A 13,429-nucleotide genomic window follows, 5' to 3' on the forward strand; every position below is an offset into this window, starting at 1 on the left:
GCCCCTTTGCAATGAAGATTAATGTAATATTTCATTTCTTCAATACTTGCTGAAACTACATATTAACTCTATGTTTTGTGTACAAGTATCTGAGAAATTTCTCTATCAACAAATGTATAATTTATAATATGTTTATAATTTCTCACTTCTTATATTCTGCTTTTGGCTCTTGCTAACAAAGTGGTTAATCACCAGTATCCCAACATTTTCCATCTGCTTTTGCTTGCCAATTCAATTGATCTGTTTCTAATGCTTTACAGTTTCCCTGGACAGAATTATTAACTTTTTCATATTTCCTTATCTTTTCTTTGGATGTGGGAGCCACTGGCAAGGCCGTCATTTGTTGTCCATCCCTATAGTTATCCTTGAGAGGGTGGACTTTAGCCACTTTCTTGAACCACTGCTATCCATCTTGTACAGCGTACTCATGGGGCTTTTCATCAGGAGGTTTTAGAATTCTGTTCCAGTGATGGTGATACAACAGTTTCACTGATGTTATGTGGTTTGGAGATGGTGGTGTTCCCATGAGTCTACAGGCCTTATCCTTCTAGGCAGTAGATGTTACAGGTTTTGAAGGTATTATTGAAGGAGTAGTGGTGAATTACCATTGTGCAATTTGTATATAGTGCATACTGCAGTCACTGAAATCCCACTCTTTGACTTGCTCTTGGCTAGTCCAATTCCATTTATGATTAATACTAACACCCCTGGATTTGATAGTGGGACCGTACGTGATGATAATGCCATTGTATATCAAGAGGAGGTGGAATCACACTGGTTGGAGATGGTCATTGCCTGGCAGTAGCATGGCATGCATGTTACTGAGAGCTTTTCAGCCTAACCCTGAATATTGTCCAGGTTTTGCTGCCTGTGAACACAGCCTGCTTCAGTAGCTGAGGAGTTACAAGCAACACTGAACATTACACAACCATCACTGAACATTGTTACAGAGATAGTAGGAACTACAGATGCTGGAGAATCTGAGATAACGAGGTGCAGAGCTGGTGAACACAGCAGGCCAAGCAGCATCAGAGGAGCAGGAAAGTTGACGTTTTGGGTCTAGACCCTTCTTCTGTTCAGACCTTATGATGGAGGGAAGGTGTTAATGAAGCAGCTGAAAACGATTTGGCCTAAAGCTCTACTTAGAGAAACTCCCTGGGCTCTTGTGGTGTAGTGATAGTGTTCCTACCTGAGGGCCAGGAGACCTGGATTCATGCCTCATCTATTCCAGAGGTGTGTAATTATGTCTCTGGATAAGTTGATTAGAATATATCAATCATGAGGAACTCCTGCAAAGATGTTCTTGGACTGAGGTGATTGTGGACCTTCTTAGTAGGGGAAGTTGGCAGCATGTGAGAACCTGAGAATACTCATGATATAGCTTTTGCTGCAGCAGTTTGCTCTGGCTATGTTATCAACATCCTGCTTCCAAGTTTGGCTCAAAGCCTCAAATGGAAAGTGTGTGGGCATAAAGTTTATAGAACTGGCAAAAGTACAGCAGTCAGAACAAAATACATTTGAGGGTCAACTGTTTACTTGGATAGTTTAAAACCCTGAAACATGCATCGTTCTTCCCTTCAGCTCTTCCTGCATTCAGGTCTGTACTGGTGGTGACTGAGACAAACTATTGAAGAACTGAGCCATGCAAGTTGGCCAGAGTTTTTGCTTTAATTTCTACTCTATGTTGAATTCAGTGATTTTCCCCTTATCCCCCCTACTCCTGCATTTATAAAAATCTCTTTATTTATCTTCCTTCACGATTGACTGGTCATACATATCCAGACTGACTCGTGTTCTCATTAATCATAACACCCCATCATCTTTATTCCAATTTTGAAAACTGTCTGTTATATTTTGTTTCACAAGTATGATGTGAGCAAGGAATGAAGCTAAAAATAGGTTCAACCCAGTCCACATTATAAGTAATCTATCCTGAATGGAAATGTTAAGAAAACCTAATTTGACCTCATCATAATTTGTGCAAAAATCTATTGCATAATTTGTCTAGTAGAACTGCTGAAGTTTAATTGCCTAACTTTTCTGGAGTACTTTGTGAACATGAAACGTGAAAAACCTTGTAATTCTTTCCTTGCAATTAAGGCAATTAATATTAATGCTTCCTTTAACAAATTTAACCTTAATAAAAGTTATAAGTTCAAAGTCATTCTTGAAATACAATGCATCGTGTTGAACTCCACCAAAATCTGATCATTCACATGCTGCTGATTATACTGAAAACAATATTTGGAACACATTTCTAGTAAATCAAACTTCTATCCTTGCACTGGAAAGACATTAGTTTTGATATATGTCATTCCCATATCTGTGGTTAGACAACTTGTGAAGGCACAACTTTATTGTACAGTGTTTTTCCTTTTAGTTCACTGAGCAAAGTTAGAAAAGCTATATAAGGACAAAAAAAAAGAGAAAGAGATGGGAACCAGCTTCTGATCCCTGCAGGAGGAGGCAAGCCCATGCCAGTGTGTGGGGTTTTGAGGCATAGAGTCATTGAGGTGGGGAATTAGTCCTGTAGGCTGTTGATCCCTAGAGGGAGAACTGAAGGCCAAATTATAGACCCTTGTCAACCAACCATCTGGATATCCAGATGGTAAGTAGAAAGGCATTCACGATAATGTGGTATTCTTAAATCTGAAAAAGGTGCCATCTGGATCGTGTTAAAATCCTGATTCAAACTCGACAAATACAACTTTCTGAGTTCTGAGTAAAGTTCCTACAAACTGACCCCCATTGTTACATACTCCAAGCTGTCTAAAATGGTTTTATGTGCCTGTGTTAATCATACTATGCCAGTTATTGGTGTAGGATGAAATTGAAGACTTTTGGTTTATACTTATTAGCTAATAATAATTAATTAGGATAGGAGCAACTCTTCATTTTCAACTACAGTCCAGTTACTGATTAATGCTGATCACAACGATAACAATTCTCAATGTTGAGCAATTACCTTTATGGCATTTCCTGATTCCATGGAAGCAACTTGAACTCAACACAAATCCCCTTTTCTTGTAGAAAGACCTCGCATCACTTCTGAGCCACAAGATGTGGATGTTACTCTGGGAAACACAGTTTACTTTACTTGTCGGGCAGAGGGCAACCCTAAGCCCAATATCATCTGGCTCCACAATAAGTGAGTACCAGGGAAGATGCAATGTGAAACCAGAATGTTGAACTCTTCCTAAGCGATCACAATCCTAAATCAGCTTTATCAAAGACTACAGGACATGTAATAATTACATATGAGCACAATATATTGGATGTGAACTTACTTGATGTATCATACTGCCCACTTGTGGGAATTTCATATTGGCTTTAATTCATATAATTACTCTTTGAAGTCGTGGTTTCATTTTATTTTGTCATTAAAGTGTTTGTCAAGTACTTACAGCTTCCCAGAATAGAAAAGGTTAAGTCTCCTTTTTGGTAACTTTTTCACATTTCACAGTGGCTAATCATTGAAAATGAACAGAGGAAAATAATTGTGTCTTGAGAAAGTAGGCAATAACTAAAATGTCACTCATAAGTCAGAGAAAGGTATGTTATTAGAATGGCTGTAAGGAGACTAGCCATCAACCAGGATAATTGGGAGCAGCAGGAGTCAGCTGTTTGGAACAAAAAAACCCTTTATAAGGAGACCATGTTGACGCCAAACAGCATTTAGAAGACTTAGCTGAGGTATTGTAGAATAGGTGTTATGAAGATATTTCTAAAACTGGGAAAGAATAAAGTGAGGTACAGTGTTTTTGCAAGATGGTTCTTGAGCTTAAGACTGTACCAGTAATGGTGGAGTGGAACACACGACAAACTACTGTCATAACACTGGAGAATGCAAGTGAGGACTTGAGGAAGGATGGCAGAGTGACCTCAGTATCAGTGTGAGCAATTTTGTAGATATGTAGAAAGTTAGTTTTGCTGATAGAAGGTGAGCTTTGAATCACACTTCATGGCCAGTGAACAGAACAGTGTGAGCAGGTGCTGTATGGTCTGCCTGCAATAGGCAGACAGGAGGTAGCTAAGATCGGCTAGTTGATTGCAAGGTTTCGTGTGGAGCCAAAGTGGTTAACTTAAGTTTTAGAAATTTTAACTTGGAGGATATTCTTGTTCACTCATCACCTCAAATTTTAACAAAGATACCAGTGTTCAAAAATGCCAAAAAAGTGTGAAATGTATTAAACTTTGTTCCTATGGATGTCTTCAAGGGACTGACATAATAGCTAATGGTGTGAATTCCCAGGAAATTTACATTGGGGCGGCACAGTTGTTCAGTGGTTAGCACTGCAGCCTCACAGTGCTCGGGACCTGGGTTCGATTCCAGCCTTGGGCAACTGTCTGTGTGGAGTTTGCACGTTCTGTCTGTGTGGGTTTCCTCTGGTTTCCTCCCACGATCCAAAAATGTGCAGGCTAGGTAGATTGGCCTTGCTGAATTGCCCATAGTGTTTAGGGGTGCATGGGTTATCGGGGGATGGGTCTGGGTAGCATGCTTCAAGGGGTGGTGTGGACTTGTTGGGCCAAAGGGCCTGTTTCCACACTGGAGGGAATCTAATTAAAATTTTCTTCAAACTATTGATACAATGTTAACACATTTCTGTTATTTGGTATATGGGTAGTTTTTGGCTCGACAATGTCATTATTACAAATGGCACAGACGGTAAACAGGCACGGGAGTGTGGCCGGCCATGGCTGGAGTTAGCTAGACAGCTTTCTTGCAGTGATGTTGTATCATCACTGCTATCCGCTTAAGCAGCCAGCGGCCATTTTTGCCGACCATCTTGGTATTCGTAACACGCACTTCATTTAAAGATCTTAAGATATTTTGTACCCCTTCAGAGAGTAGATGACCTCAGCACACACTTGTGAAAAAAAATATGTATGATCTGTTCATCTTGTTACATTGTCCTGCTTTTTGGGGTCATTATTGAATTTCCCAAGGTTTTAGCTAGTATGATATGCTATAACCCACTTTTGATACAGCATTTTTGAACTTACGGGTGATCTTCTTCTGTAAATCTAACTGAGTTTTCCAAGACACGGACCGTTTGGTAAAAGAAGCTGTATGAACTTGAAGCTGAATATTGTAATTCATTAAATATAAGTTTTCACATCTATATAAAAAATGAAGGTGATTCATAGAGGCAACTATAGGCCTTGATAGCTAATCTTTTTGAAAATATGTAGTGTGCTGCACAAATATTTACGATGAAGCTTGTTTTCTATAATAGTGTTGTTGAGTAGTCATTGCAATTGTGACACACTTCCATCACTGGGCAACAAGGCAGAAGCAAATACTTCATCACAAGCAAATTGGATGATTTGAAACATTTTTCTGTCTCTTTTTAACAAATGTAACATTTCTGTAATTTTTATAAAGCATTAATTATTTCATTTTCTCTCCTTCTCCCCTCCCTTGGTTTAAAATTCCTGATCAGCTCTGGATTAATATTCTAATTGTGTTGGTATTATACTGAAAATTAATATTGACAATTAGTATTCTCAATGTGAACTACCTTTGAAATCTTAAGTGCAAGTAGGGAGGACAGGAAAAGATCAATTATTTTGTGAAGTCTGTCCCATTCTGGAGTAAAATTAATTTCTCATGCTATCAGCCTGTTCCTCCTTCACCCCTCTCTTGCCCAGTTATAACGCCCCAACCAACTTGCCGCCCCTCATCCCTCACTTCTGCTGTCCCATCCCATCCCATCTCATCTCTGAATCCCATGGAAAGGGCAAAGTGAAGGGACAAGTTGGAAACCAATTCAGGAAACAACTCTAGGACGTTGCCCTGGAGGTAATAAAAGCAACTGCAGTGACTAACAATCTTTAAATAGCCCCCAACATTGGAACCAAACTCTCAACTGACAAATTGAAATTTGCAGCATTGCAAAACCAACATTTTCACCATCATGCCATCATCTCCAGCTATATAACGGCATGTCCAGAAATTGAACCCAGGATCTCTTGCATTACCTTGAGCAGTTCCTCCCAAAGGGAGACTCATACCCTAGATCAGTGAGCCAACTGCAGAGCTACATGACCTGCTATTTGCTTATTTTTCTCTAGAACATGAATGGCTGTCCTTTGGAATACAATATAGTCCTGTTATTCATGTACCCCATTATCTGGAATTCTCTTGTAACCAGAAATTGCCAAGGGTAGCTTTCCTCATTGTGGGAACTGATCAGTCAGTTACTTCTCTCTTTCCTTTTGACCATAGCAATACTTGTCCACTTCAGCCTGTGTAATGTGGATAACTCATTTCAATTAAGTCTGAACCATTTATTATTTTCAGACCCCAAAATAACACTTCAAGTTGTACACTTCTCCAAAGTAAAAAGTCTTGGGTCTAAGGGTGTTTTGGTAGTTAAGGACCTTTAATTTAGTTAGATGGTGGCCCTGTTCCTTTATGAGGGGTGAGATCACATCCTATGAGCAAACCAAACTGACATTGTACTCTAGATGCAGCCTGATCAAATCCTGATGCATAAAAGGGATTGTATTTCTAGCTTTGTACTTAATTCTCCCAGTAAAAAAAAGAAGAGGTCTGCTCTCCCATCAGAGACAGAGACAACCGGAGGGTCACCCCACCTCAGGTGACAGGAGAGGTTAAGAAAGAGAGCCTTTAGTAGTAGCCTCAGCCAGTGCAGAAATTGAACCCACAATGTTATTGCTCTGCACCACAAACCAGCAAAATGAGTTAATTGGCTCCCTCTCCTAGTGATACATACCAATACACGAGGTTTTCAGAGTAGATTAATTTGTAGCTTTGATCTTAGATAATTCGCTTATTTATGCACCATTACTCAGGCCTTTTTCCTACTCAGCAGCCTTCACGTATGTACTTCCTTTGGCTACACTGGTTTGAAGTCACCCTAGCCGGTGCAGAATACTATAATTGTCTAGGTGAGAGTAAATTTGTCAGACATGGGTCCAATCCCCTTTGTTTCCTTCACGCTGATTAGTGATAAAACTAATGAGCAACCCAAAACCCAATTCCTCTAATCAGCCTCTATGATGGAACTCTGTTCATACATGTTTTCCATTAATGTGATCGCAAGAAGAGCTTTACCAATTGCAGAAGGTTCAACTTTCTGACACTTTCGAAACAGAAATTTTCAAAGGTTCTTTAGAAATCTCAACAAACAATATAGGTGAAGCTTCCTCCATTCGCCAATTCTGTTACATCACATCTGCAAAATAATTAACAAAGTCAGGTTCAAGAAGACCTGATGAGATTCTTTAGTGAACCTTTCCCTTTAAAGATCACATACAGTGGATCACCAAAGGTCCTTTCTAGCAACTTGCTTGCAATCAGGCTGATCCGATTTATTTATTATTCATTTTAAGTCACAACACCACATGAACTTTTCAGTCTCTGATAACCATTTCACATCCAACAAGCTCTTTAAATAAATCAAAGCTTGGCTTGTTGTGTTCAATTCCCACTGTTGTAAGCACTCGGAGATGAAATACTGTCCAACCAGGAGCCCAAAACATTTTGAGAAAATTAATCTTAGCAAGGACTGTATCCGTAGTTACTTTACTACATTTAATTCTGGGCTCAACCATACTTTGTATTCGTTAACTTAGACTTTAACATTGAAGATTGACTGAAATTTTATACAGTATACATTCTACTGCAAGACAGTTATCCATCATTTAACAGTGCATAACTAGCAAAAATATCTTTGGCTGGAGCAATAAGGGATGTGTTTATTCTTAACTTTGTATTTATATTACTTTGTTGTGTTGTTGGATAAACTAATTATTTTGGATGTAGGGCTAACTTTTGCATAAGTTCCCATGTTGCTGCTTCATGATCTATTTATGTCCCCTCAGTAATGAAATAGATATGAAAGATGACAATCGTGTGAATCTGTTGGAAGATGGTACACTGATGATTCAGGACATAAAAGAGTCAGACCAAGGAGCCTACCAGTGCATGGCTAAAAATGTTGCAGGAGAGGTCAAGACAAATGAAGTAATCCTCCGGTATTTTGGAACACCATGTAAGGAAGCTGAAATCTATTCAGACATTTTATATTGCTGTATATTTTACTATTGCTCTACATTGTCTGTTTATCCTAAGTCTGTAGAAATGATGACACGGACGATTATTCAACACATCCGTGGAATGTTAGTTTTTCAACTGGAGTTCACTAAAGCTTACCTCTACTTCCACCTTACATTCCATTTTCTTCCCTTTGTTACATATTCATCTGATTCCCTTTTAAATAAGGATTTCTCTCATAAAGTAGCCATTTACGGTATAACATCACATATTACAATAACGTGCGTTTTTTCCGTTTACTCCAATTTATGAATTAAAATATCATGCTTTTATTATGTTTTTGAACATTAAATGCAGAATAAAAGATAATATGGTGTGAAGGTGGATGAACACAGCAGGCCAAGCAGCATCAGAGGAGCAGGAAAGGGTCCCGACCCAAAACGTCAAACTTTCCTGGTCCTCTGATGCTGCTTGGCCTGCTGTGTTCATCCAGCTTCACACAGTGTTATCTCAGAATCTCCAGCATCAGCAGTTCCTGCTATCAAATGCAGGATAAGGTTCTGTTCTTTAGCAGAAGATTTAATCAAGTTTGACTCCTAATTTAACATTAAAAAACATGGTACTCATAAAATAATCCCTTAAAAGATTGCTCTCTATTTTATGATGAGGTTATTGATTTTTTTTCTTCCCTGGTCTTGTTTAAAAAATCTCTTAACATTGGAATCTTTGTTTGGCTCACACTATGAAGAAATATGAATGCAAATTTAATCTTTGCAGTTAAATTTAATTAATGAAAACATTAAATTTATGAAAGCTATCACAAAAACTTTTATTAAATTCAAAGACTAGAGATTAGATTCAAGCAACCAGATTATGAGAGAATAATCTCTCATAGTTTCTTAATATAATTAGATTAAATCTTGATCTGACTGGCCTAGCAGATGACTGAGAGAAGTTAATTTTTAAATCTTTTGGCCTTATATTTTGCATATGATCAAATTGCTAGGTGTTTGACAGCTATTCTACAATAATATTCCTCCCAAGACAACTTCTTTTGACCTCTAATCTTACGTACCTATATGTCTAATATTAGTAAATTAAATGTGGAATATTATTAAAGCACCATGAATTTGTGCTGTGCAGTAGATAATTGCTTCAGCAGAATTTCAATCAAGCATACATATGTATTAAAAGAAATGGTGGCTGAAAGCATCGCATTTCGAAATACATTGACAGCTATCAAGTTGCAGAAGTCTACATCCCTGTAGAAAGTTGCATTATAAAAGTATCCACATCCACTTGCATTAACTGTTAAACCTAAAGGTGGTTTTATATTGAGATTTTTTTGATTTGAAACTTTTCTAATACATTGAACAATATTTTGGAATCACTCACTGTATAAAATTGGAAAATCTCTTGACGTTATAGACAGGCATCTGTGCTTTTTACAAAGCTTTCATTTTTTGAGAAATCGGTTCTTATTTATTACTTGAAAACTTGGCACCTGTTAAAGGTAAAATTTTGTCTGCTTTCAGAAATTACTCGACGGTAGAAAACAAAAGCCACCTTTTTGTAACAAATTGGGACAATGTTATTATTTTCAATTCCCAGTATCTCCTACCTCCTTCCCTTATCCCACTGTACTAATTGAATTATTCCCGCATCCACTGAACCTAGACAAGTCAGAGATAGTATTTTCTCTTGAATGGTCAGTGTGCTTTCTGAAATGCTCGCAGTTTACTTCAGAATATTTGCAGGGATTGAACACAGTTCCATCAATTTAGTGAATTGTCCAATGCAGAAAATTTTCTTCACAATATAATGCTCTCTGGATGATTTGGATATAACATTAACTGACATTTGAAGGTAGAATATTGAAAAGACCCCGACTTAATTTTTATTTTCCAGCAAAACCCTCTTTTGTGATTCAGCCTCAGAACACGGAGGTATTGATAGGAGAAAGTGTCACACTTGAATGTGGAGTTTCAGGACATCCTCAACCTCGCATCGTCTGGACTAAGGGTAATAACGACCCAATTCCTGATGATCTCAGGTACACCATCACTTCTTCTGGTGGGCTCTTCATGCAGAATGTCACCTTCAAGGATCAGGGCCAGTACAACTGTAATGCAAGCAACACTGAAGGGTCTATCCAGGCTGTCGCCCACATCATCGTACAAGGTATGCAAGAGGCTATTATTTTCTTTCAGTTATTATTGTTAATATTTAAAACAGAATGTTTTAATGAGCAATAATGCCAAATGTATTTAATGAAGTAGTACCTCTCACTGAAGATATCTCAGAAGCTTCTAGCCAAGCTATTGTGCTGTTAATTTATTACCTAATTAGACTTTAGAAGATGGATGCACTTTTGAGTCATAACTATACAAAAGCTAAGTAATTGTCAAGGACTAATTTTAAAAATGTCTTGAGGTAAGGGTAGGCATGGCTGCAGTGAATATGCATAACATGATCTGATGTTATTCATTTGTGCTCTTTGTAAGTATTAACTCATTTAAATGGATTGAAAAGCCCATTAAACCACAGACAACAGAAAATCATTTGCATTAAGTTAATTTCTTCAGGTTCAATGTTGTACATCATGTGAAAAAATAAGTCATTGAAATATCCAGGTCTTACTCGCACATACATACATCACTTACATATGTAATGGCAACAGCTTTCAGTTTAAATTTTTAATTTTAAAGTTTAAATACTTTAAATTTTGACTGAAGTGATTAACCACATTGTATGAAAACAATTCTGTATCATGAAGTTTATTTGTTTTTGAACTTAGTTTAACATTTTCCATTAACTCAAAAAGTCAATTTAAATTGAAATATAGTTAATTCTGCTATGGTATTGCTATGGAAGTTCCTTTAAGTTTTGAAGATACACTTCAAAATCTAGCTTTGTGAATAGCTTTATATCCTTGAGTCAGGTGGCATGCCTCCAATTTAAATTGGTGGATTGATATAAATGGCTTTCCAACAACTAACCTGAGTGGTGCATCTCGAAACTAAGTGAAAGTGACTCAGTTCCAGACCTGATGTTTGGATTTCCTAGACTCCTCCTCCTTCCAGGGTGTGTTTAAGTTGCAAGGAGTTGGAGTGGGACTGCACTAATCATCTATTTCCTCAAGTACAGCAGAGCTGATGTTTTTCTTCAGTTTGAGGGTCATGTGGCCACTTCTACATAATTCCTAAAATGACATTCATTCATGCATTGTTTTACTTCCCAAAGCACTGTGTCTTTTTTTTCATATGGCTGGTGTAATAAAATCAGTGGTTTCAAGGCTTATGTTTTCTTCTGAGTCAGATCCTAACAGAAAAGAAAATTAATGTTCAGGTTTCCAGGGACACCAAAACTGAAACAGGAAAGCAAGACTTCCAGGAAAATGGAAACCGAAAGAACTGCGGATGCTGTAAATCAGGAACAAAACAAAGTTGCTGGAAAAGCTTAGCAGGTCTGACAGCCTCAGAGGAAGGGTCACCGGACCCGAAACATTAACTCTGTTTTCTCCTCCACAGATGCTACCAGACCTGCTGAGCTTTTCCAGCAATTTTGTTTTTGCTCCAGGAAAATGGAAACTGGTTGAAACCGGATAGAAAGCACACAGATATCCAAGTTTAGGTGATGATCCCAGGCAGGCAGAAGAAGCTGGGGTGTAGCTCCAGGAGCTCAGATTTGGCAAAAACACAGATGCTGCAGTTCTTTCTGTTAGTTAGACATAACATTGGTTGACCTACACCAACTCAGTTCTGCATATGACAGTCTAAATTCCTGAAGAAGAGGAAGTACGATTCTTTGGGAGAAAGACAGTGTTTTAAAGGATTTCATGTCTGATATTGATATGCTGATTGGACTGCTGAGTACATTTGTAAGATCTGTAATAGTTGTATCTTCTATTTAGTATGCAATACATAGTTTATAATCAACTGCAATTTGCCTGTTAGTTCATGCTTATTTTTCATTTGACCATTCACAGCAACAGCTTTAAAAAGTCAGAAATTGTCCTTTTGATTTTCTTGTTTGGTTATTTAATAAATACAGTTTGGTGACAGGATTAGTTAGCTCAGTTGGCTGGATGGTGCTGCAGAATGATGGCAACAGCCTGGGTTCCATTCCTGCACGAGCTGAGGATACCATAAGTTTGCTTCTGAAGCTCTCCCGTCACCTGAGGCATGGTGACTCTCAAGTTAAACTACCACCAAATTATTGCTCTATAATGAGAGCAACTCTACAGTCTAGTAAGACTACGGCGACTTTACCTTTATAAATTCAGTTCTTCAGATTCATTGGCCTCCAAGAGCTGATGGCACTGGTAGCAGCCAAAATCTTTTTGACTTATGGATTTTATTGAATTTCAAAGAAAACATCTCTTGAGGTAGCAAAGCATTCTAGGAACACAGAAGCACCTGGCCAATTCTAAATAACATCTTATACATTATCAATCATTCAAGTGCTCATTAGTCCAATCATCATAAATTCTTGTGGCAAATTCATGATTGAATTGAGAGAGGGCTATGTTATTGTTGTATTCTGTGTCTGTATGCCCCTTATCCATCTTATGTTGAGAAGTAGTAAATGTGAAACCATTATTTCATCCTTAGTTTAGCGGTCTGCATTTTCCAATTTGTATTCACTTCTCTTGGGATGCTACTTCCCTTTTATAGTCTCGAATATCTTGCATATTCAAACACATCCTTACAAACTATAGGCGGGGAATCCACTCTATTGAAATTGCGAAGAGTAGACATTTACTACACCTGATCTCTCATCTATAGCAGGAAGAGGAAATGTCTTCTGATTATTTTTATTTTCTCAGCCGCTCAATGTCCAGAGTGAACTATGCTGAGGATTTTGGTCACTTCTTTCATAGCATGTGAATGACACTGTTAAGACCAGTATTTGTTGCCTATCCCTAACTGCCCTTGATCCCAATGACTTGGTAGGCCAATTTAGAGGGCCGTTGGGTGTCACCAACATTACTGTGTCTTGAATCACAGACAGGACCAATTAGGTAAGGGTGACACATTTCCTTCCCTGAAGGACACAGTGAACCCATCAGATGGGTTTGACAACAGTTGATGGATTCATGGCAGTCATTACTAATATTGGATTTAAACTCCAGAATCATTAAAGTAAAAAAAAAGGGCAAATTGAACCCATGTCCCCAAAGTCAATAGATTGCTAGTTCTGTGACGTTAACACAATGTCACCATCTCTGCTATCAATTGGACTCTTCTATTGATCCAGCATTATCCATCCCAAATCTTCCAGAGCAAAACAGGATAACCAGGCAGGCAAATCTGTTCTGAAGGAGGGGAACTGGACCTGACAAGATGACGCTGCCTTCTCTCTGCAGATGCTGCCAGACATGCTGAGATTTTCCAACAATTTGTG

At 38.1% G+C, this 13,429-nt stretch overlaps 1 protein-coding gene across 1 annotated transcript in view; it reads left to right on the forward strand.

Moving 5' to 3' along the window:
* The window catches only part of LOC125461566 (peroxidasin homolog), a 183,985-nt gene that overhangs the window by 119,020 nt on the left and 51,536 nt on the right, over positions 1-13,429 (forward strand). Inside the window, exons 8-10 of the mRNA XM_048550487.2 lie at positions 3,031-3,148; positions 7,852-8,021; positions 9,932-10,204. Coding sequence (XP_048406444.1) covers positions 3,031-3,148; positions 7,852-8,021; positions 9,932-10,204 — 561 coding nt within the window. The remainder of the gene's footprint in view (positions 1-3,030; positions 3,149-7,851; positions 8,022-9,931; positions 10,205-13,429) is intronic.

This window comes from Stegostoma tigrinum, chromosome 19 (genome assembly GCF_030684315.1).
Source record: "Stegostoma tigrinum isolate sSteTig4 chromosome 19, sSteTig4.hap1, whole genome shotgun sequence".
NCBI lineage: Eukaryota > Metazoa > Chordata > Chondrichthyes > Orectolobiformes > Stegostomatidae > Stegostoma > Stegostoma tigrinum.